Genomic DNA, 21,440 nt, shown 5'->3' with positions numbered 1-21,440 from the left:
TCAACGGTTTATAAATAATCTTAAAACTTAAGTGGTGAGACAGAAAAGATTAAATGATTAATCTTAAAACCAAAGTTGAGACAAAAAAGACGTTGCTCATATCAGCCTTAATTTTCATCTAGTTTAGATGTAGAGTGATGGACCCATCCATCACAAGACTTTGTTCATCACAGCAAATGATGCACCAGCCGGGAATCAAACCCGGGTCTGTACCGTGGCAGGGTACTATTCTACCACTAGACCACTGGTGCTTGATGTTCTACAAAGTCAAGCATACGGATATATACCTCGTTATTTATTTTTATTTTTTATTGTAAATTGTATTAGGTTTAAATATTCAGGAAAACTATATTTGATAAATTGGATTTTAATTAGTAAATCATGAACCATTGGATAATTATATAGTTGACCAATGAAGTGGTGTTCCATTGGCAAAGACAAAGTCGTTAAACATCTGAGTTTGAGAATGAGAGGTTTTGGATTCAAGTCCTATAGGAAACAGGATTCAAAGAAATTCACTATTTAAAAAAATAATAAAAAATCATACAGTTAACCAATGACACTACTAATTTTCGTTTCCGTTACCAAGAGGCAAGATCAATGATAATAGCATAATTTTCATATATTTCCACTTGATTTCTTTCACAATGATAATTATTAACAAAATAAGAAACGTACAAACGAAATCGAGTATGATCATAGTTATGTTTCTAGGATTGTGTTTGATACACAGAGTAAAAATTATGATTGTTATTGGTCAAATTGTCATGTTGTATTTTGAAATTATTAAAATCCATTTTTTATTAAAAAACTATTTAATATTATAATTAAAATTTATAATGTTAAGGACATCTATATTTAGATACAAACCAAAAATACCTTTTTTTTGTTTTTTTAAGGGTTATTATTGGTCAAATTATTGAGATTGAGCCTGAAAACGCGTCTAATTATGTGTCACTTTCTAATGTTTATGCAAGTAGTGGGAAGTGGGATTGTGTTGGTGATATAAGAAGAGTGATGAGAGAGAGAAAGAAAGTTGAGGAAGGTGACTGGGTGCAGTTGGATTATAGTTAATAGTAAAACTCATAGTTTTTTAGTTGCTGATATAGCACATCCTGCATGTGACAAGATCTATGAAATGTTGAATGAGTTGATTCTAGTAATGAAAAGACTTTGATGCTAAAGTTGTGCAAAATTAGTATTATCAGAAAATTTGTTGTGTACCAAAATGCCCTCAATTTAACAGAAAAAGTTGATAGTTTTCTGGATTTAAGTGGTACAAAACAAATTAAAGTATCAAAAAATAGAAAAAGGTGCTCAGAATTGCCTTAAACTCATCCATTTGGATGTAGACTGATGGACCGAACCATCCCAAGGCCTCGATCATCACAGCAGACAGATGCACCAGCCGGGAATCGAACCCGGGTCTGTACCGTGGCAGGGTACTATTCTACCACTAGACCACTGGTGCTTGACGAGTTTTGTTGGAGATTAATTAATGACTTGCTATTTTTGTAGAGATAGATACATGTGTTCTTTCAGAAATTGCTTAGATTTTTACTGGATAAAACATTTGATGGTGTATAGTTCCTAATAATATAATGAACTGTGTTAGTTTTCTGGATTTAAGTGGGACAAAAAAACAAACTAGAAAAAAATGGTGCTCAGAATTGCCTTAATTTCATCCAGACGGATGTAGACTGATGGACCCAACCAACACAAGGCTTTGATCATCACAGCAGTTGCACCAGCAGGGAATCGAACCCGGGTCTGTACCGTGGCAGGGTACTATTCTACCACTAGACCACTGGTGCTTGACGAGTTTTGTTGGAGATTAATTAATGACTTGCTATTTTTGTAGAGATAGATACATGTGTTCTTTCAGAAATTGCTTAGATTTTTTCTGGATAAAACATATGATGGTGTAAGGTACCTATTAATATAATGATGGTAACTTATAGTTGTTATAGTTAAATAAACATGTGGTGTATGCAATATTGTTAAATATACATGTAGTGTATGCAATAGGCTAGGATATGATTTATGATTTAGTGTTCTACAATAGGTTTATGATTTAAATATACATGATGCCCATCATGTTATCAATTTACACTCAAAGAGATTTTTTCTTGCCAAGATAAGCATTGTAAGTGTGAAACCACTAACATAACTCTTCAGAAACAAGTCACTAAGATTTTCTCACATTTCTTGAAGAAGTATCAACATTTGTATGTACTTCTTAAGTACCCCTATACAAAGGCAAGCCTATTTATCTCTTCATAAGTAATGTTTTGATAAATAACGAGAGATCAATGAATACCACCAAGTGAGAGACAAATGGTTCTTCTCCAACCAAAAGCATTGGTAATGATACATGTGACGAGACACTAGTAAAGACTTTTATGAAGAGTGATTTTAACTTGGCAGAATGGTAGAAGAGTACCTTTGTTAGATTTGCAAAACATCTTACCTTTGACACAATTTGTTTGCTACCAAATTAAGTTCTTTTAAGAAAGTTAAAGTTGTGACACTTTGGCATGTTACTGTTGTTAACTGGCTAATGTACACAATTTTTCTATTAGAGTTGTAATCAACACCGTTGACTACTTGATTACAGTAAACCCATAATTAACAAGAAGAAACATAAAGCTCCTATATGAAAGAGGATCTATATATTGACTGCAAACATAAGTCTAGTCATATTCAGAAGCAAGATCATCATCTAATACATTTGTCCATATATTTATTTGTGTGAAAGACACCCATGTGGAGAATGTATTTAAAAATGTAACTTTAACACGACCCATGTTGAGAATGTGTTTAAAAATGGAGTTCCAGGTCATGAACCGGATTGTTAACTCAATTTCTCAAAAACCACAAAAAACAGTTTATCTAAAAAAAAATTTGCTCATAATTGCCTCAACTTCATCTATTATTAAGATGTTGAGCAATGACCCAAACATTGCAAAGCTTGGTCATCAATTCATATGCGCCAGCCGGGAATCGAACCCGGGTCTGTACCGTGGCAGGGTACTATTCTACCACTAGACCACTGGTGCTAGATGTTTTGTTTCGGAAGTTAATAAATAACTAACTAAAGTACAAAATATTCATTTGCTGTATGTAATGTAATAACAGTGATGTCAATTTTCATGTTTGAAAGGATATCTATATTTAAATTTATAACATTTATTCTCTTTAATAAAATTCTTTCTCAAATATAAAGGCGCTGGATTTTTATCTTTAAATTCTATAGTCGCATGCTTAAAGTCTGGACGATAAGTATTCTTATGATTTTGTTGTGAAGTATCATATATGGTTAGGGATGTTCATGGGTCATGCGCTAGAAAATCTTGTATCGAAAACTGGATTGCTCATACCTCAATCGGTTCTTGGTCAAAAGAGCTAGAATGCTTAGCATGGACACTGTTAGCTTGTAACAAGAGTATATAACTATTAATTATAAAGGTTAAAGAAACTAATCCACACACCTCACTCTATTTTTGTATTGGCAGGCAAAGTAATTAGTTTGCAACAAAAGTATGATAATTAGATGAGGCATTAGAAACATCATTATTATATGTTGGTGCAAAAGATTATTACACATAGTAAATTGCACTTTTTATTTTAATCAATGTCTACAGAGCGTTGTTGTTTGATCGACTCCTTGGCGGATATAAAATCGTTGTCAAGAGCATAACAATATAAGACCCTCAATCGATGAGACCCACGAATCGAGTGCAAATGTCCAAGAGAAATTATCAAATCAAACTTCACATTCTCAGTTAACATCATGCTTGCACATCATTGTGCATACAAGGCATGCCAATCTACAAATAATGTGTGTTTAACTTGAAATTTAAGATCGCTTTAAAATGACCATACTTTCCATCAAGTTTATATAAAGTATCTTGTATAAATTAAACAAAAGTATTATAATATATTTCATGTTTATAGAAGTTATGGCTAACCAGAGATTGACATAAAAATTCAAAATATAAAAAATCACCAAAATCACATAAATTGTTGCAAGAATCCAACATGAATCTTGAATCTATATATTGTATCAGTTACCAGTTTTTATTAGTATATGGCCCGTGGGCGCAGCATAGGCTTCCAAGGGTTGTCTATCTTGTATATATTTTCCTAGTTTAAGATGAACAACTTTTAGACAACAATTTTGTTTATAAACTAGTTACCGAATTATCCAACCCGAATACTCGCTTTGGAGTTCTTCATTTCTTTGCTTCTCTTTTCCTGCATCTTCCTCTTCTTCTCTTCGGTTGTGATCCACGTGTAGTCAGCAGGAATCAAAAACGGGTCATGATCGTTATCTACACATGAAGTTGAAACACTCGTTGATGCGATGACATGTTGATATGGGGCTTTGATCCACTGAAACCACGATGACGAGCTTGTTGAGAGATTGTGGTCTGTGGCTGTAGGACTCGATGGTGGCGTTGAAAATTCATCCAACGGTTGCAGTTCTTCAAATTTTGTGAAGGTAACCAATACTCGTACGGTTGGGATCACCGGAATGGCAACCTATAGGTGTAAAACCGAGCAAGAAACATTAGCGGGGTATTGATGGGTCCCGTGAATTTACAGATACATGTTCCAAGTACATTATCTAAAACATAAATAATATTCAAAGAAAACGAAGCAAACCTTAACAGGAAACGTGCCCGATGGAAGTTTTGTGGTAAGTAATTCTCTTAATCTTCGTATCGCCTTCACTTTATTCGCCAAAATATCAAGCAAAGGTAACAATTCATCGGTCTGCAACGGAAAATCTGGCGAAAGCCATAATATCGGCCTCAACCCTTTCTTATACTCGTTCTCGGTTTTTCCATCTCTTTCCTTACCAACCCGTTTGGCATTGCTATTATTATCTCTGTTAACTTGACCTTGACTTTGACTATTCTTAGTATCCCGTTTCCGCCATCTATCAAACCACCCTTTCTTTTCCTTTCTGTGTTTATTAACCCCATTTTCACGACTAGAACCGTCTTCAATCGGGATATCTATTCGCTCACGAACACCGGGTTTATTATTTTCATAATCTTGATCCAAAGAACCGGACTTTAACGCCTCCTCGAGTTGTTTCCGCTCGTCTTCAGTCAAAATATCATTCAAATCCTCACTATCGGTTCCGTTCTCGTTAGACTCCGCAAACAACTCGTCATCCGGTTTCGCACCCGGGGCCCGTCGGGACTTTATACTCACAACAACATTTTGCATATCGTAAACCTTTGCCTTCCAATTCCCAACACTTTCAGTTTTCTCGAACCCTCGCCACGTCATTTGCGGCACAAGAATCGCTTGGGTCACATCAATCCCGGGCCTGAAAATACTACTCCGAGTCATCGCTTGAACCTCCTGGTCCACCTCTTCATCCGTGGCTGACCCACCCGCACCATCCAACGCATTCATCACTTCTTTATTCTTATGCGAAATCATAACAAGCGAACTGGGTTTAACTTTCCCGTCTTCAGACCCATCACCAAGAAACAAAAACGACTGATCGGCCCGTTGGATTCTAAACCCGTCAAATCCAGCTAGGGTCGTGTCGGCCCGTAAATTAGCCCCGCGTTTCCAAATCTTGTAAGTATCAGACGGGGCGATTCGGGAAATAAACGGGATAACCGAGCTTTCAAACTGGAACGTTATTTCCATATAGAAATCCCGCATATGTCTCATTGTTGCTAATAACCGCGGTAACCTTCTGCACCATTTAGCCCACGCTGCGGGTTGATAATGTTTGATTATTATTTTAGCTATCTCTTCTTCATGGTTACATATAGCTTCCTGTAAAGCACTCCAACCGTGCTCGTTCTGCAGGCTCCAATCCGCACCCGCACGCATAAGGATCTCGGTGGCGGTAACATCACTATTCTTGACAGCTAAATGGAGCGGTGTGTCACGGTTCGGGACATCACGACGGTCAATTGTGGCGGATATCACATCGGCTTTCGCTTCCTCCGCAATTGAGTCGGTTTCGGTCCGAATATCAGCCGGGTCAACGGGCCGGGGAAGAGTTGATATTATTCTGTTTAGGGTGGTGTAATCTTTGGTTAATACTGCTTTGTGGACTGGACTATGGGCATACAGAGCTATATCTAGGGTTTCCATTGTTAAAAAATTAGGGGTTTTACTTAATAAACCCTAATTGTTCAATTAACCATCCGAATCAATAGAAATTGGAAGTCAATTTGGAAATTGTGCAGTGGATTTGACCTAATTATAATCCAAGAAGAACAATTAGATTGATGATCAGGTGAAATTAGGTCAAGAACAAGGTGAAATTAGGTCAAGAACAAGATGAAATTAAACAGAACATGATAATAAAAATCAAACCTTTGATCCAATTGAACTTGTTATTGATGGAATTCAGGTGGCTGAAAACATATAGAGTGAAATAATATTAAAGGTAAGTTTGTGAATGAAGCAACAAAGGGTATAATTGTTTGTGAGGAATACCAAAGTTGAAAGAAAATATGGAAGACTTTATTGAACAGGTCAACTTATTAAAGATGGCAAAGATTGGCATGACATTTGACTGAAATTATTATTATTACATAAATAAAAGTGTCAAATAATATATTTAATTCTTGTCAGACTATTTTGTCTTAACCGGGCTTACGTTGGTTTCAGAGTTTCGTTTGGGCGTTTCCTCGATAAACTATACTGTCGGTTGCCACTTGACAGTCGTTGTACGGCAACAAGAGCATAACTCTCTGACGTAACACACGGTGAAATGAAAACCCGAGTGGGTTCGGAATTCAAACTGACAACCTTGTAAAAGGCTTAGCTCGAATCATTTATTGTCAATATCCACCCAAAGTGACACAAGTGTGGATCGAACTTGGGTTTCACTAGAGAACCCAAGTTTTCCTACCACTGGGTCACAAATGGAGGATTAATTTTTATATTTTGCTTATACATGCACTACCAATTTTCTTCTAGAATCATTTTAATTAAGACTGTTGAAATCTAATCACAGATAAACTCGTAAAAAATGTTGTTAATAGAGCAAAAAGTTGTTCTTGACACATTGAAAGACTCATTTAAGAGTAATTGGGTTTTATAAACTTTGAGATTTGTAAAAACTGGATAAATTACAAATTCACCAAACGTATATAATAAAAATTGTTATGTATAAATGTTTAACTAGGGTATGTTAAATTTAATATAAAGGATATTTGGTGTAACTGAATCACATAATTATATAAGGTTTTGCCTTTTTAAAATTGAGAGTTCTAATCTCGTGATTCACTAAAGATAACATTATTATGAAAAATTAAGCTATGTTTTGTAATATGAGTATTAGAAAAAGAAGAAGACGGAAGACATAATTGTAATTTTTTATCCTTTAAACATACTTAATTTTTAGATCAGATCTTTAAAAAGTCTCCATTCATTTTTTGTCATCTAAGTGACAAAGTGTCTCGTTTTAGTCTTTTACGCTAATGGTTATCCAAAAATTCAGTTAGGTGATATCATGTAATAGCCATGTGATGCATACATTGTTCTTCAAATTTAATCTTTTTTATTAACAATCAGAAAATCTTAAACTGAATTATTTGGTGGGGCCGCCTCTTAACAAAAGCATTAACCTTACTGTCTGTGCTTATCTAAGGGGGTGTTTGGAATTTCTTATTTGACCTCATAACTTGTACAAAAAGTTAATACTTTATTAACTTATCCTCGCACACACAAGCAATTCCAAACAACTTATATGCCGGAAGAAAATAGGGTTTCTCCAAAGTCGAGGAGGTGGTGTTGGATGGAGAAGAAGGTGGTGGTTTCTCGCCGATAAAGGGAGTGGTGGTGGCAATGGTGGGCCGAGAAGGGGTTGGGTTAAATAATATTTAAATACAATACAATATATTTTATAAATAATTTAATTTATTTTGTTTTTAAAATCGTAAGGAATTTAATTAAAGTGTATATTCTTATGTGCCCGGCACATGATCTCACTTAACTGGATTTTCGGATGGCCGTTAGCTCAAAGGTTTAAAACCGAGGCATCTTCTTAAAAGGCGAGCATTGAACATTTTAAAGGACATAAGAGGATTGAGACACTTAGTCATTTAAAGAAAAAAAGTGAAAGTAAACTTTGAATTAGGAGTTTGATTTTAAAAGTGCTTTGTTGAGAATTTGGGAACACATATATATATGAAATTATGAACATGTGTGATGCAGACTAGTCATGATGCAGACTAGTCATGATGATGCTTAGCGAAGCGTGCGAAGAAGAATGGACCGTCCCTACTCCGTGTGATTATAACGTTTGCAAAAAAGACTTCAAAGTTAAAAGAGGGGAATGGGCGGACGGCCGATGCTCGTTTTCAGATACTTGCACATGTACTTATCGTTGTTGAAATTCACTTGACTTTTACAAAACGATTGCTTGTTAACTTTTTTAATAAATGATTCTTGCGTTTGAACCGAACATGTTATTAATATCAATTGAAGAATAAATAAACGAAAATTCAAAAACCCATGTAACATTAATACATCAAATTTACGGTGCTAGCCTTCGTGGGTCACGAGGAAAGAGTGACACTTTACGAATGTTATCGAGGGCGCAAAAAAGCATCACTACCCGCTCCAAACCCGCTCCAAACCCACCATGCGGTGGTGTACCATACCTTCAAAATGCATTTAAAACGTTAATTTCGGCCTATTTACTTATAAAATACTCTTGTTTTCATCAAGTTAATACATTTTTTAAGAAAATGTACCTGAAGGAATTGATATAATGTGATATTGTTTTGACATCAATACCACATTCTTTTGCTCGTGACTCCAAAAGTCCACACATGTGCACACGTTGACCACCTGATATAATCTCCTCACCTGCAGCAAAATAGAGTTTTGAAAGTTGGATAATATTTTACATTTACATTTTCACATGTGAAACTTCAAACTATAATGTTATTATCTTAAACATGACTTGCCTCTAAGGAAAACATCAAACGAGTTGCTATAAGCTGGGTTGTCGAGGCACGGCATTGTGTAGAAAGGACGAGCAGCTAGCGGATATCGGTGTTGGATAAAGAACTCAGTATCATACCTACAATAGTACAATGAATCAATATGTTTATAATTCATAAACATAATAAAAATTAACAATTCATAGTTAGAAAACTTTACTTACTTTTCAAGTACCAGGTTTTCTAATGCTCTTTCTGATTCTGTGTTAAGATCACCAAGTGGGTCCACCTCAACACCAGCTTCCTATTGAATCATTTTTCAAATTTTACAACATTCAGGGCCAAAACACTAAAACAGGTACAGTTAACTGGCCAATATTACTCGCCCGATTAATGAATGAAAATATAAAATACAGTTTTACTAACCTTGAGCATTTGAATCCCTTCTTCAAACGTGAGTCGTAAGGTGTTCCGTAAATACTGCATATTTAATAATATCAACATTAAAACATAAGTATATGTTAATTATGTATAAGCTATCTAAACATATAAAAGAGAATATTTTCCATTACCTTCAAAGGTTTGAAAGGATATTGTATGCCAATGGCTGCAAGCTGTTCTTGGCATGTTTCATTCACCTTATCGAATATTTTAACGAAAACGCGGTCCACGATATCCATAACCTATACAAATCCAACATACAAATCATCAAAACCTTTACATAATATTGAAATATTTATATTATAAATTGTTTATTATGCATAATACTTAATAGTTAATACCTCAGAATAATGTTCCTTAATACGCATTTCAGCGTCAAGACCTGTGAACTCGCACAAGTGTCGGTGTGTATACGAGTCCTCAGCTCTAAAAACCAGACCGACAACATACACACAACTAAAATCACCAATAACTGCCATTTATTTGTGAAGCTGTGGTGACTGTGCAAGACATGCTGCTTTACCTTTGTAATCCAGCTTAAAAACCGCTGCACCGCCTTCACTAGCGCCTTCATTTAGCTTTGGAGTGAAGATGTTGGCAAAACCCTCTTTACGTAAAAACTTCTGAAACAACTGTACAAAATAACATCAAGTTCCACTTAGTTAAAAGAGTCTAGACCACGATATTTAAAAAACAAACACGTAAACATGATTTCGTACATATGCCACTTCAGACACAAGATGAATTATCCCTTGATTTGCAGCCGCTCGCATGTCTATAACCCTATGGTTTAAACGCGTGTCTTGATTTACACGGGCAAGCTGCTCTCTAGCCTGCATGATTGAAAAGAAAATGATAATACATAATAATAGGTGTATGAACCGGTACAAATAAAATTAACCTACTAAATATTATATTTTTTATTGGGTGTCATAAGTATGTCTATTTTTGTATTTTTCTCTAATTTTTTTTGTCGTTTTTAACATACTAAACATACAAATAAATAGAGTAATTACAGTTTTGAAGTAGTGTAACTATGCTAGTTATTTGTACACTTCTCATTTCTCATGATAAAAGTCATTTGTATTTGATAATAATAATAATAATAATATACAACAACGCATAAGGCGCAGTTGATATGAAACACTGTACTTTTTGCTGATTAAGTTTAAGTTCATGATATTATACCTCTAAAGCCCTCTCGATTTCGGCTTCACTTCTGGAAGCATCTTCGACATTTATAGGAAGCGGACTCTCAGCCCTGTCTACGGTATGAATCGTCCGTACTTGGACTTCAACCTACACACAATGGATCGGTTATTCAGTTTATATACATTATATATATAGATAAAGATCAGATGTTGGTGCCACAAAATAATTTTTTAGTAGTTTTTTTAATAACAAACGCATCGCATAGGTGATCATAGTATAATACAACTCAATGGGAATACATATTCACCTGTTGAGACGTGCCTTTGATCGGCTCGGGCGGAACAGTAACAACGCCTTGGATATCAACAACCGACTCCTTACTGATATTCGCGGCATACTTAACCATTTGAACGCTAACAACACCAGGAGCCGCATCTAACACACATTGTACGGTGCAACATTCTTCTCTAACGGTCAGGAACGCCACATTCTTACTGACAGCATGAGCTGCTTGCACTCGTACGCGCATTAACACCGTCTGATTATTAAGTTTATCTGTCAAGGACCTTACCGAGGTCCACAAGCGACCGGAAACCGTACTCGGTATAACCTCTTCGATCGAGAGGTCACCGTAGTTTGCAGCCAGAGGATCAATGGAGACGTTGGCAACTGCGGCCGCAGCAGCTTCCTGTTTACGGTGGAGTTTTTCGGCCTTGGCGGCTTGCTTTTTCGCCATCTTTTTGCTGATCGGACGCTGCTCGGATTCCATAGGGTTTATAGAAACGATTCTAATCAATTGCTTAATGGAATTAGATTAGTTGTATATATAAATATATTTGGGTAACTTGGGTTGCAAGATGGGCTTTGGGCCTCTAGTTGTAGAGCATGATAACCATCGGGCCGAAATATTTCTTATGTAAAAAGTTTTAATAACTTGGATACAACTATTCTAATTTAAAACTAATAGATATTTATAGTAATTGAAAAAATAAACTATAACTTTATTGTTTTTATCGATCTAATAACATTATACATTATCTAATACTCCGTATTTAATAAAATTATTAATTTTTTTATTGATTCAACTTATCTTAAATAAACAACGAAGATTGTATTGTATTGTGTGATTATGCATAAGAGATTACAAGATATAAAAAGATTACATAAATACACTCTAATACCCTCTAATATAAATCATATACATAAATATCAATAACTTGTCTAATATCCCCCCTCAAGCTAAGCGTGGGAAACAAGCTGTAGCTTGTCCCGTAGAGTCACAAATCTGTCAGTTGGCAACGGCTTTGTAAAGATGTCTGCAATCTGATCACGTGTAGAAATAAACTGAACAAAGAGTCGACCATGAGCAACCTTTTCTCGAACAAAGTGAAAATCAACTTCAACATGTTTCGTACGGGCATGAAAAATAGGATTTGCAGATAGGTATGTAGCCCCCAGATTGTTGCACCATAAGATCGGAGCAGATTTCATTGGCACTCGTAGTTCACGCATAAGCGAATCAAGCCATGTAAGTTCAGCAACTGTGTCAGCTAAGGCTTTATATTCGGATTCAGTCGATGATCGAGAGACAGTCTTTTGTTTCCGAGCTGACCAAGATACAATATTGGAACCAAGATAATTAGCATATCCCCCTGTGGATCGACGATCATCGGGGCAACCAGCCCAGTCCGCATCTGAATATGCTGTAAAAGACTGATAATACGCATCAGTATAAGCATGCAAAGTAGAGCCAGACGACCGTTTGATGAGGAGGCCATGATTCAAAGTGCCATGTATATATCGAGGAATACGCTTAACAGCACACCATTGATTTTCTGTCGGGGAATGCATATATTGACAAACTTTGTTCACAGCAAAGGCAATGTCAGGCCGAGTTAAAGTGAGATACTGAAGAGTACCTACAACATGCCGGTAACGAACTGGATTTTCAAAAACCGGACTGTCACCAAGAGAAAGATGAGCCGTAGTGGAGCATGGGGAGGTAACCGGTTTGGATTGTAAGAGACCAGCCTTTTTTAAGATTTCCAAGATGTATTTCCTCTGAGAAAGAATGAGGTCCGAACCAACAGATTTAACTTCAATTCCCAAGAAATAAGACAGTGCACCCATGTCTTGAAGAGCAAAAGTGGAACTCAAGCTATGAACAACATGACTAATGGCTGCATCATTGTTGCCGGTTAGGATTATATCATCAACATAAACTAACATGTAAAGAATAATGCCTGCAGAAGAGTAGATAAAAAGTAAAGGGTCGGTAGTGGACCCTTTGAAACCCAAAAGATGCAAAGCTTTAGATAAACGTTGAAACCATGCTCTAGGGGCCTGTTTCAAGCCATATAAAGACTTGTGTAGAAGGCATAAATGGTTAGGTCTAGCTAGATCCACAAATCCAGGTGGTTGTCTCAAATAAACAGTCTCCTTTAAATCACCGTGTAAAAATGAATTTTGTACATCTAACTGACGAAGAGGCCACCCACGGGTAACCGCCAAAGAAAGAACAACCCGGATGGTGGTCGGTTTAACAACGGGACTGAAGGTTTCATGATAATCAACTCCGGCTTGTTGATTGAACCCTTTTGCAACTAAGCGTACCTTGTACCGTTTAATAGCCCCATGTTGGTCCCGTTTTAGTTTGTACACCCATTTGCAATCAACCACATTAACATTTGAGATAGGTGGAACCAAAGTCCACGTGCCATTTTTCATCAAAGCCCTGTATTCCTCAGACATGGCTTGTTGCTATTGAGGATCCTTGTTAGCAATAGTGAAAGTCGTGGGTTCAGTGACAATTGGTTCAGTGGTGGTGTGAAAAACCGAGGGATCATAACGTTTAGTTTTCGGAAAATTTTGGCGAAGATGTGCTGGTCTGGTGGAGGTATTAGGTGGGATAGATGTCGATGAGGTTGGGTGATTTGGAACATATTGGTTCGGTTGTGTTTCAATAGAGGCGGTAGTATGTGAGTGGGTCGATTGTGGGCTGGTAACGGTCGGGGATGATTGTGCATTAGGGTAGGTAGTTTCGGGGCTGGTTTGTGGGTCAGAGACGGGCTGTTGTGGTAGGGATGGTTCTGGGTCAGTAGCGGGTAGGTTTGGTAGGTCTGGGTGAGCTGGTTGTGGGCTGGGTTGTCGGTCAGAAACGGACAGACTTGGTTGGGTATAAACAGGTTCTGTTGCAGGTTGTGTCGGAGAGCAACAAGAGAGTGGAAATGAGGAGAAGTAAGGATCAGGTTGGGACTGTGTAGATTGGGAATATGTAGACTGAGGAGAAGACGAATGAAGAAAAGGGAAATATTGTTCATGAAACCGAACATGGCGAGCAATGTATAGGCGATGTGTTTTGAGATCAAGGCAACGATAACCATGATGGGATGGACTGTAACCAAGAAAGAGACAGGGTATGGAACGAAAGTCCATTTTGTGAGGATTGTAAGGACGGAGATGAGGATAACACTGGCAACCGAAAACTTTTAAAAAGGAATAGTCAGGTTTGCGTTTAAAGATGTGTTCAAAATGAGAGATTTTGGAAGCAACACGAGAAGGCATCCTGTTAATCAAGTAGACAGATGTATCAAAGGCAAAGTTCCAGAACCTTTTAGGAGCACCTGACTGGGCAAGAAGAGTAAGACCCGTTTCCACCACATGTCGGTGGCGTCTCTCAACAAAACCATTTTGTTCACTAGTGTGAGGGCATGAGAGACAATGAATAATGCCCAAGGAAAAGAGAAAGGGAGAAAGAGACTGAAATTCCCCTCCCCAATCTGTTTGAATAGATTTAAGTTTAGTGTTGAATTGTCTTTCAACCATAACATGAAAAGTTTTAAAGATAGCACAAACATCATACTTGTGTTTTAATGGAAAGATCCACATGTAACGGGTAAAATGATCAACACATAATAAGAAATAGGAATCCCCATTAAAGGATTTAACGGGTGCGTAGCCCCAAACATCACAAAATATTAAATCCAAAACATTAGTACCAGTAAACGATGAAGTTAATAAATGTAGTTTCGAGGATTTCCCCATGTGACAAGAATTACAAGAGGCACTCAAACTTTTATTGCTAACAGGAAGAGAAAATTGAGATAACATAGACTTCAAAAGATCTGGATGTGAATGTCCAAGTCTTCGATGCCATGTGTCAGAAGATGCACGAACAGCAGAAAAAGCAACACGGTGAACAGGACGTGAAAGTGGAAGCCGAAGAGAGTAAAGCCCGTTGTCACTTGGACCCGTGAGGAGGGTTTTCCGCGTAAGCGTGTCCTTCAAAGCAAAAAAAGTGGAGTGCAATTCAAAATACACATTATTATCAAAGCAAAATTGTTGGACAGAAAGGAGATTTCGTTTTAATTGAGGGACATGGAGGATGTTTGAAAGGGTAAAGGTTTTGTGTGGGGAGTAAATTTTGGTTGAACCAATGTGTAAAATAGGGAGACTTTCACCATTACCAACATAAAGAGAATCCTTACCATAGTATGGTTCTGAGTGATCAAGGCTGTGTTGATCCATAGCAGAGTGTCCGCTGCAACCAGTGTCTGGAAGCCAATTAGTTGTTGCCTGTGAACGGTAGTCAGCAAAGTTTGCTGAAGGTGGAGTAGACCTCATAATACTCGGATCCCTGTTAGGACACTGAGATGGAATATGTCCAATTCCGCACCTGTTACAAGTACCAAAAACCATGTTTTGAGTAGATGCCCAAGAAAACTGATTTCTATTACCACCATTAGAGTTGTTGAAACTGTGATTGTTGTTGTAGTTCCTAGAATTGTTGCAATTTCCACGACCCCGATTGTACGAACTGCGACCACGGCCCCGAGAGGCATAGTTTGCCTGATGATGTGGAAAAGCGGGCTGTGAAACCGAAGATTGTGGCTGAAGAAGGCCAAGTTGTGACATAACCTGTTGAAGAGCATGAACCGTGTCAGGAGGCAATGAAGGAGCCGCGACTGAAGAAGAGCTAGCTGGCGGTGTTGCGGCTGTAAAGGCTTGCATAGGGGCTGCCGGAGTCTTCCTGATCATGTATTCATAATCAGAGAGGAGGGCATGTAAATCTGAAAAAGCAGTGGGAAATTGTCGACCCATAATCTGTGATTTGAAGCCATCGTATTCGTCACGAAGGCCAGTTACAACCAGCATAACGAGATCTTTTTCCTTGTATGGTTCGCCAATATTGGCTAGGGCATCAGCATACTCACGTGCACGAAGGAGATAGGCAGCGCTGGTCTCATCAGGTTCCATCTTCAGACGAAGAAGCTGTGATTTGAGGGTGTATTCTCGAGATATGGTGTGAGGTGCAAAGGCACGTTCAAGAGCAGCCCATAATTCTTTGGATGTATCACCTTGAACATGCTGGAAGGCACTCTCAGAAATGGTAGATAGGATTAACATGCGAACATGAGCATCATTAGACACCCACGTTGCATGATTTGGGTTATGTTGGCTGACTGGCGGCTGGTCTTTATCAGTAGAAGGAATGGTGATGAACGGGTCTGGGCAAGGAATGGTGCCATCAACATAGGGGAAAAGGTTGTTGGTAACAAGGAATGGCTGGGTTAATGTTTTCCAGTAGCCATAATTAGTTGTAGAGAGTGTAAAACCGTACTTGTGTGAGTTGTGACTCTGTTTTTCTGCTTGGGTGAAGGATGCAAGAAGTGCCATGGCAGCAGAGGGTGGTTGGCTGGGGTGTTTGACGGCAGAAATAAAAAATTAGGGTTTGTGACCCTTTTTGGCTCTTGATACCAAAATAAACAACGAAGATTGTATTGTATTGTGTGATTATGCATAAGAGATTACAAGATATAAATAGATTACATAAATACACTCTAATATAAATCATATACATAAATATCAATAACTTGTCTAATAATCTTTATACAAAAGAATAATTAAAATAAGAAAAAGAAAAAAGGTAACTTCAAAGTCTTACATAGTGTTTTAAAATTAGTTTGTACCGGCCGCCTAAACCGGTTATATCAGGTTTCGCGCAGGCAAACCAGTTTCAAGCCTAGCTAAGATATATTTGATATTCCGCTGCCAATATTTATAAAAATTAGTTATAACGTAGCGATTAAAACTGAAAGCAGTAACTGAGAATGTCGATTGTGAACTCGATTCGTACAACACTCCCGATGTCATAAACCTATTACAAACTTTTACTTACAAAATACTTTGTTTGAAATAACGCAGCACTTCAGAAATTTACCTTGATCAAACCTCATTCATCATTCCCTTTACATGTCGAAGAAAAAGATTTCCTTTGTTTTAAAATCTATGAAAAAAAAAGATATCACCATTATATTATTGCCCATTTAGTTTTAGTTTGACTAAGTGTGTTAACTTAATGAAATCACTTAATTTTTTTTCTTTATTTGCTATAAGAAACCTTAACGTATGATGCATTTAATATCATTTAGTATCATGTATATATTAAATGATGATATCGTAACACATTCATGTGCTCATAAAGTGATAAAACATTTTCAAGTATAAATATGCAATGCTTGAACCACTTGAAAGAAACATATCCCATTCACAATCTTTTGAATCTAGTATATCAAGAAATTATAAGTAATGGCGTCTACAAAGGTTTATGTTGCAATTTTGCTCATATTTACAATTACTGGTATGCTACATATTGGTTGATACTTCTAAATCGTTTATTTTTTTACTTTTGAATTTATCACATATAAGTAACATTGTTTATTGATCATGTATGTCTACCAAAATAAGCGAGCATGTCAATAATTGGCGAAGCGTGTGAAGAAAGCTGGGACAATTATCCGTGTGATTGGGACCTTTGCAAAAGTGATTGCATAGCTAAAAGAGGGGAACGTGCGGAAGGTCGATGCGCGCTTGTTGATACTTGTACATGTACTTATCGCTGTTAAAATCCAATGGATTTTCACAAGATGGTTGTTCATTAACTTTGGTAATAAAAGATTTGTGCACATGAACTTTTAAAAAACATGTTATCGTCACGTATAAACAACCGCAACCCTATAGTGGTTACAATAACTTATTCACAGCCCTTAGAATCATAATTAGAGCTGTCATTGGCAAAATCTAACTGATAAAAACAAAGCAATGCTATTATGGTAAATGTGTGCTTATAAGTTATAAAATAGACTGCAAAGTGCAAACAACTTTCAATCCCTGTTTTTTTTTAAATAAAACACAGCCTAATAATGGGCACCCTTAAGTATATAAATATATCACATCCCCACATAACAAGTAAACGGGTCGCATACAAGGTTCAAACACAATTCTTGTTGTAAAAATATCAGGCCAACAGCTGAAACTGAAAACTAAACGTCTTTGTGTGTGCTTGTGTGTGTGTTTCTTCACCTATACGAGTCGGGCTTCTTGGGTTTGCTCTGAACAACAGCCTCAATCTTCTCCATCACATCCGGTGTAAGCTTCGGTATCACATTTATGGCCATCATGTTTTCTTGAATCTGCATTTCATAGCAACCCGAAAGATGCTAGTTATTATGCAGGCAAAACAAGTTTTTCTTTTTCAAAAGTGTGTCAAATATGATGACAAAATAAATTTTCAATGAATAATCTGTTATAGTTAATAAAATCTATTTTATATAAAAAAGAATTCAGATGTGACCTGATGTTCCTTTGTAGCACCAGTAATAACCGATGATACATTAGGATTTGCAGCACACCAAGCAATTGCAAGCTGGGATAATGGCACGTCTAGTTCATCAGCAATCGGTTTTAGCCTCTTCACTTTCTTCAACACATCGTCCACCAATGATCGACTCGCCAGATTCTGCAACAGTTTAACACCACAATTTAATTTCAAAGTAAGCATAGCGTTAACATACTGAATATAAAGTTCAAAAATAAGTAATAAACTTTAAGTTTACCTTATAGTTTTCCAAAGCAAATCTACTCTCAGGTGGAACCCCTGCATTGTACTTTCCGGTAAGAACTCCGGATGCAAGAGGACTCCAAGTTGTAAGTCCGATGCCATAGTTGTTGTAAAGAGGAAGATACTCACTTTCAACCTGCATAACAAGCAAACGTACCGAAATCATCCTCTAAATCATCAGACATGATTATTCAAATACAAAAAGCGTATTTTCAACTATATTAATTTGTAACTTCAAGTCCCCTTTTCACGTCATAAGCAATTGCTCTTATAATATACTTGGGGTGTTATTTGTAAACATATGACACGACACAAACCAAACACGAAATACGTGGGTTTGGGTTTAGACTAAATGGCTTCGGGTTAGTTTCTGGTCAAACAAGCATACACGTCTATCTAAACGAGTTGTGCTCGGGGGGTTTGCAGATTGACCTGTTTACTTTTATGATTTTCAAAATAAGTGCTATATTTTTATGCCAAAAATTAAAAGATAAAAAAGAAAAATTAGTATATCATAATTGTTTTATGATGTATATATGTGTGAACCCTCGGGTGGGCAAAAGTGAAATTGCACTAATTTTGACGTTATTTTACTAATCTCGTGAAAATAACGTTAAAAGTGACGGACGGTTAATCAGGCATCATGTAGTGGCGTTGATAGCTGAAAGATAAGGGTACATGCACCGATCAGCCGGTGTCCCGATGATTGAGTGCTATGTGCCTTATGTCCAAGGCTTGATGCAAAACTACTATCGAGCCGGGGGTCTCACCGGAAGCAGCCTCTCTATCCCTATGGGGTAGAGGTAAGGCTGCCTACATCTTACCCTCCTCAGACCCTACCATAGCTTTGCTATTGGTGGGATATACTGAGTACGATGATGATGATGATGATGATGATGATGATGATGATGATAATTGTTTTATATATATTTGTTGTAAACATCCAATTTTTTGGTATTCATATGAAAAAAAGAACAACTGAAACCAAAAAATCCGTGGTAAACTTCCAACTTTATAGTATAAATATGCACACAAAAAAGGGGGATTAAACAGTCGTGTTTCATTTCAACACGTGGAATCATGGGCGAAGCTTCTTTAGGGCCGGGAGTGGTCCTGGCCCCTGTTTTTTTGCACAGCAGTGTAAATTGACCAATTTTCGCTCGAAAGCTTTGTATATGTAGTGTAAAATTTACCCATTTTTGGCACAAAATTTGAGCCCGACCCCCCTCATTTATGGGTTTTTAAAACATTTTGAGTCCCCCCCCCCCCCGGATGAACTCGTCCAAGCTTCGCTGTTGCATGGAATAACTGTGGCGTCTTCAGGTTCATGAATCTGACACGATTTTTTGATTTGAACCATCAACCCTCAAACCCGTCCCATTCAACACCCCTACATATACTCTAACATCTAAATTCATGCCCGATTTCCAGTTTGAATTTCAAACCGAATTATTCGACCTTTCTTAAACAACCAACATTGCTACAAAATTACTTCAAAAAAGCAAACAAATTGGCATGTTGAAATAACTTGTGCCATTTATTTTGCCTTTTTCTTTGCTAAGAAACCAACTCTTAAGTATAATGTACAATTTTAGCCTTTTAAGCATCAAGCAATTCCACAATTATTATTCAAAACAAAAACAGAGTCAACAATCACAAAACATATTAAGATTTAACAATTAGGCCTTGAAATGACACATACCTTATGCCTAGAAAACATATTATACTCGGGCTGCTCGACAATCGGCCCAACCAAATCCAACCGGTTCGCAACCCCCCACGCCTCAGTAATCTGCTGAGCAGACCACTCACTAGTCCCCCAATGAAACGCCCACCCTTTATCAATCACATAATTCATTGCCCGGACAGTCTCCTCAACCGGCGTACAAAGATCCGGCCTGTGACAATAAATCACATCAACATATTCCATATCCAACCGCTTCAAAGACGCCTTAGTCCCCTCCACAATATGTTTCCTGGACAGGCCTTTGTCATTGGGGCCAGGCCCACCCCAGAATATCTTGGTGGACACAACGATATCGGAACGCTTCCAGCCGAGTTCTCGGATGGCCTGGCCCATGATTTCCTCGGCGCGGCCGTTGGCGTAGACCTCGGCGTTGTCGAAGAAGTTGACGCCGTTGTCGCGGCAGCATTGGAGTAAGGATTTGGCTTCTTTGACGTCGAGTTGGTTGCCGAAACTGATCCATGCGCCGTAGGAGAGTTGGGAGACTTTGAGGCCTGATCGGCCTAGGTTTTTGTATTCCATGGTGATTGATTGATCGGAGGTTAGAGTGTGAAATGAAAGTGTGTGTGTTTGTGGGGTTGACTGTTGAAGAAGAGAAGGTGAGTAGATCTAGAGGTGGTCGGTTGTAGTTAAGATTAACATGTGACTGACAGAGTGACAAGTGCAGATGGTGTAAGAGAATATTATTATTATTCGGATTTTCACATGTTTTTGTTGGTTCAATAGATGTGAATGAATTTATTTTTTAATTTCGATATATTTTATTTTCAATGTAAGGATTTACTAAGATAAAAAAAAAGGAAATACAATGAAAATGCCCATTGATTAATGAGGAAAAGCCAAATTAAATATGAGAAACGTCTGGTAAGTAGAGGTTTCATGATAAAACAAGGGCTTTAGAATATGACACATGGGTGAAATGTTGGGACTATAGTGGTTTTCAGTGATAGCATGACCAATAGACGAGGCAAGTATTAGTTGGCATGTGACATTTTTTAGAAGAAACATCTACCTAGTTGTCTTTTAACGGGAAACTTCTTATTCCTAGCTGTTTTCCCCTTAGAAAGTGTCTAGACAAACATTTTCACCAAAAAAATTGTCATTTGTCAGCCAATACTTGGTCCATGGGAGCTATTGAGAATCAATTTAGCAGCAATTGGTGGACCATTTCAAGTTGGTTTGTTTTGAGGTAAGAATCATGCCTTGGACTTGATTTCCTTTTAAGATTATTAACGTTGGTTTAGGTTTAATGCCTTTAGATGGT

General features: G+C 37.4%; 4 protein-coding genes and 4 non-coding genes across 8 annotated transcripts; all 8 read right to left on the bottom strand.

Moving 5' to 3' along the window:
• Nucleotides 1-180: 180 nt before the first annotated feature.
• Nucleotides 181-251, bottom strand: TRNAG-GCC (transfer RNA glycine (anticodon GCC)). Its single transcript has one exon. It is a non-coding gene; the product is annotated as a tRNA-Gly (tRNA).
• A 1,149-nt stretch (nt 252-1,400) lies between these two features.
• Nucleotides 1,401-1,471, bottom strand: TRNAG-GCC (transfer RNA glycine (anticodon GCC)). The gene has a single exon. It is a non-coding gene; the product is annotated as a tRNA-Gly (tRNA).
• Nucleotides 1,472-1,743: 272 nt separating this feature from the next.
• On the bottom strand, nt 1,744-1,814 carry TRNAG-GCC (transfer RNA glycine (anticodon GCC)). The gene has a single exon. It is a non-coding gene; the product is annotated as a tRNA-Gly (tRNA).
• Nucleotides 1,815-2,988: 1,174 nt separating this feature from the next.
• TRNAG-GCC (transfer RNA glycine (anticodon GCC)) lies at nt 2,989-3,059 on the bottom strand. The gene has a single exon. It is a non-coding gene; the product is annotated as a tRNA-Gly (tRNA).
• A 937-nt stretch (nt 3,060-3,996) lies between these two features.
• On the bottom strand, nt 3,997-6,490 carry LOC143552156 (uncharacterized). The gene is made up of 3 exons (XM_077042441.1): nt 6,358-6,490; nt 4,669-6,237; nt 3,997-4,545 (listed from the first exon to the last, which is right to left on the bottom strand). The coding sequence occupies exons 2-3, from the start codon at nt 6,130-6,132 to the stop codon at nt 4,204-4,206; spliced, it is 1,806 nt and encodes a 601-aa protein (XP_076898556.1). The 5' UTR covers nt 6,133-6,237; nt 6,358-6,490; the 3' UTR covers nt 3,997-4,203.
• Nucleotides 6,491-8,527: 2,037 nt separating this feature from the next.
• Nucleotides 8,528-9,859, bottom strand: LOC143552149 (aspartate--tRNA ligase 2, cytoplasmic-like). Its single transcript, XM_077042434.1, has 7 exons — nt 9,722-9,859; nt 9,512-9,622; nt 9,366-9,419; nt 9,164-9,243; nt 8,964-9,079; nt 8,748-8,862; nt 8,528-8,654 (listed from the first exon to the last, which is right to left on the bottom strand). Exons 1-7 carry the CDS (start codon nt 9,857-9,859, stop codon nt 8,528-8,530), a joined length of 741 nt encoding a protein of 246 aa, XP_076898549.1.
• On the bottom strand, nt 9,860-11,268 carry LOC143552148 (aspartate--tRNA ligase 2, cytoplasmic-like). The gene is made up of 4 exons (XM_077042433.1): nt 10,840-11,268; nt 10,569-10,679; nt 10,100-10,213; nt 9,860-10,012 (listed from the first exon to the last, which is right to left on the bottom strand). The coding sequence occupies exons 1-4, from the start codon at nt 11,266-11,268 to the stop codon at nt 9,860-9,862; spliced, it is 807 nt and encodes a 268-aa protein (XP_076898548.1).
• A 6,482-nt stretch (nt 11,269-17,750) lies between these two features.
• LOC143552154 (putative voltage-gated potassium channel subunit beta) lies at nt 17,751-20,736 on the bottom strand. The gene is made up of 4 exons (XM_077042438.1): nt 20,135-20,736; nt 18,428-18,568; nt 18,166-18,330; nt 17,751-18,004 (listed from the first exon to the last, which is right to left on the bottom strand). Exons 1-4 carry the CDS (start codon nt 20,696-20,698, stop codon nt 17,891-17,893), a joined length of 984 nt encoding a protein of 327 aa, XP_076898553.1. The 5' UTR covers nt 20,699-20,736; the 3' UTR covers nt 17,751-17,890.
• Between the last annotated feature and the right edge of the window lie 704 nt (nt 20,737-21,440).

This window comes from Bidens hawaiensis, unplaced genomic scaffold, assembly GCF_021521415.1.
Source record: "Bidens hawaiensis isolate Kalapana, Puna unplaced genomic scaffold, B.hawaiensis_p1.1 tig00016783_1, whole genome shotgun sequence".
Classification (NCBI taxonomy): domain Eukaryota; kingdom Viridiplantae; phylum Streptophyta; class Magnoliopsida; order Asterales; family Asteraceae; genus Bidens; species Bidens hawaiensis.
Note: the sequence above shows the minus strand (reverse complement) of the source record. Positions and strands in the feature narration are given on the sequence as shown.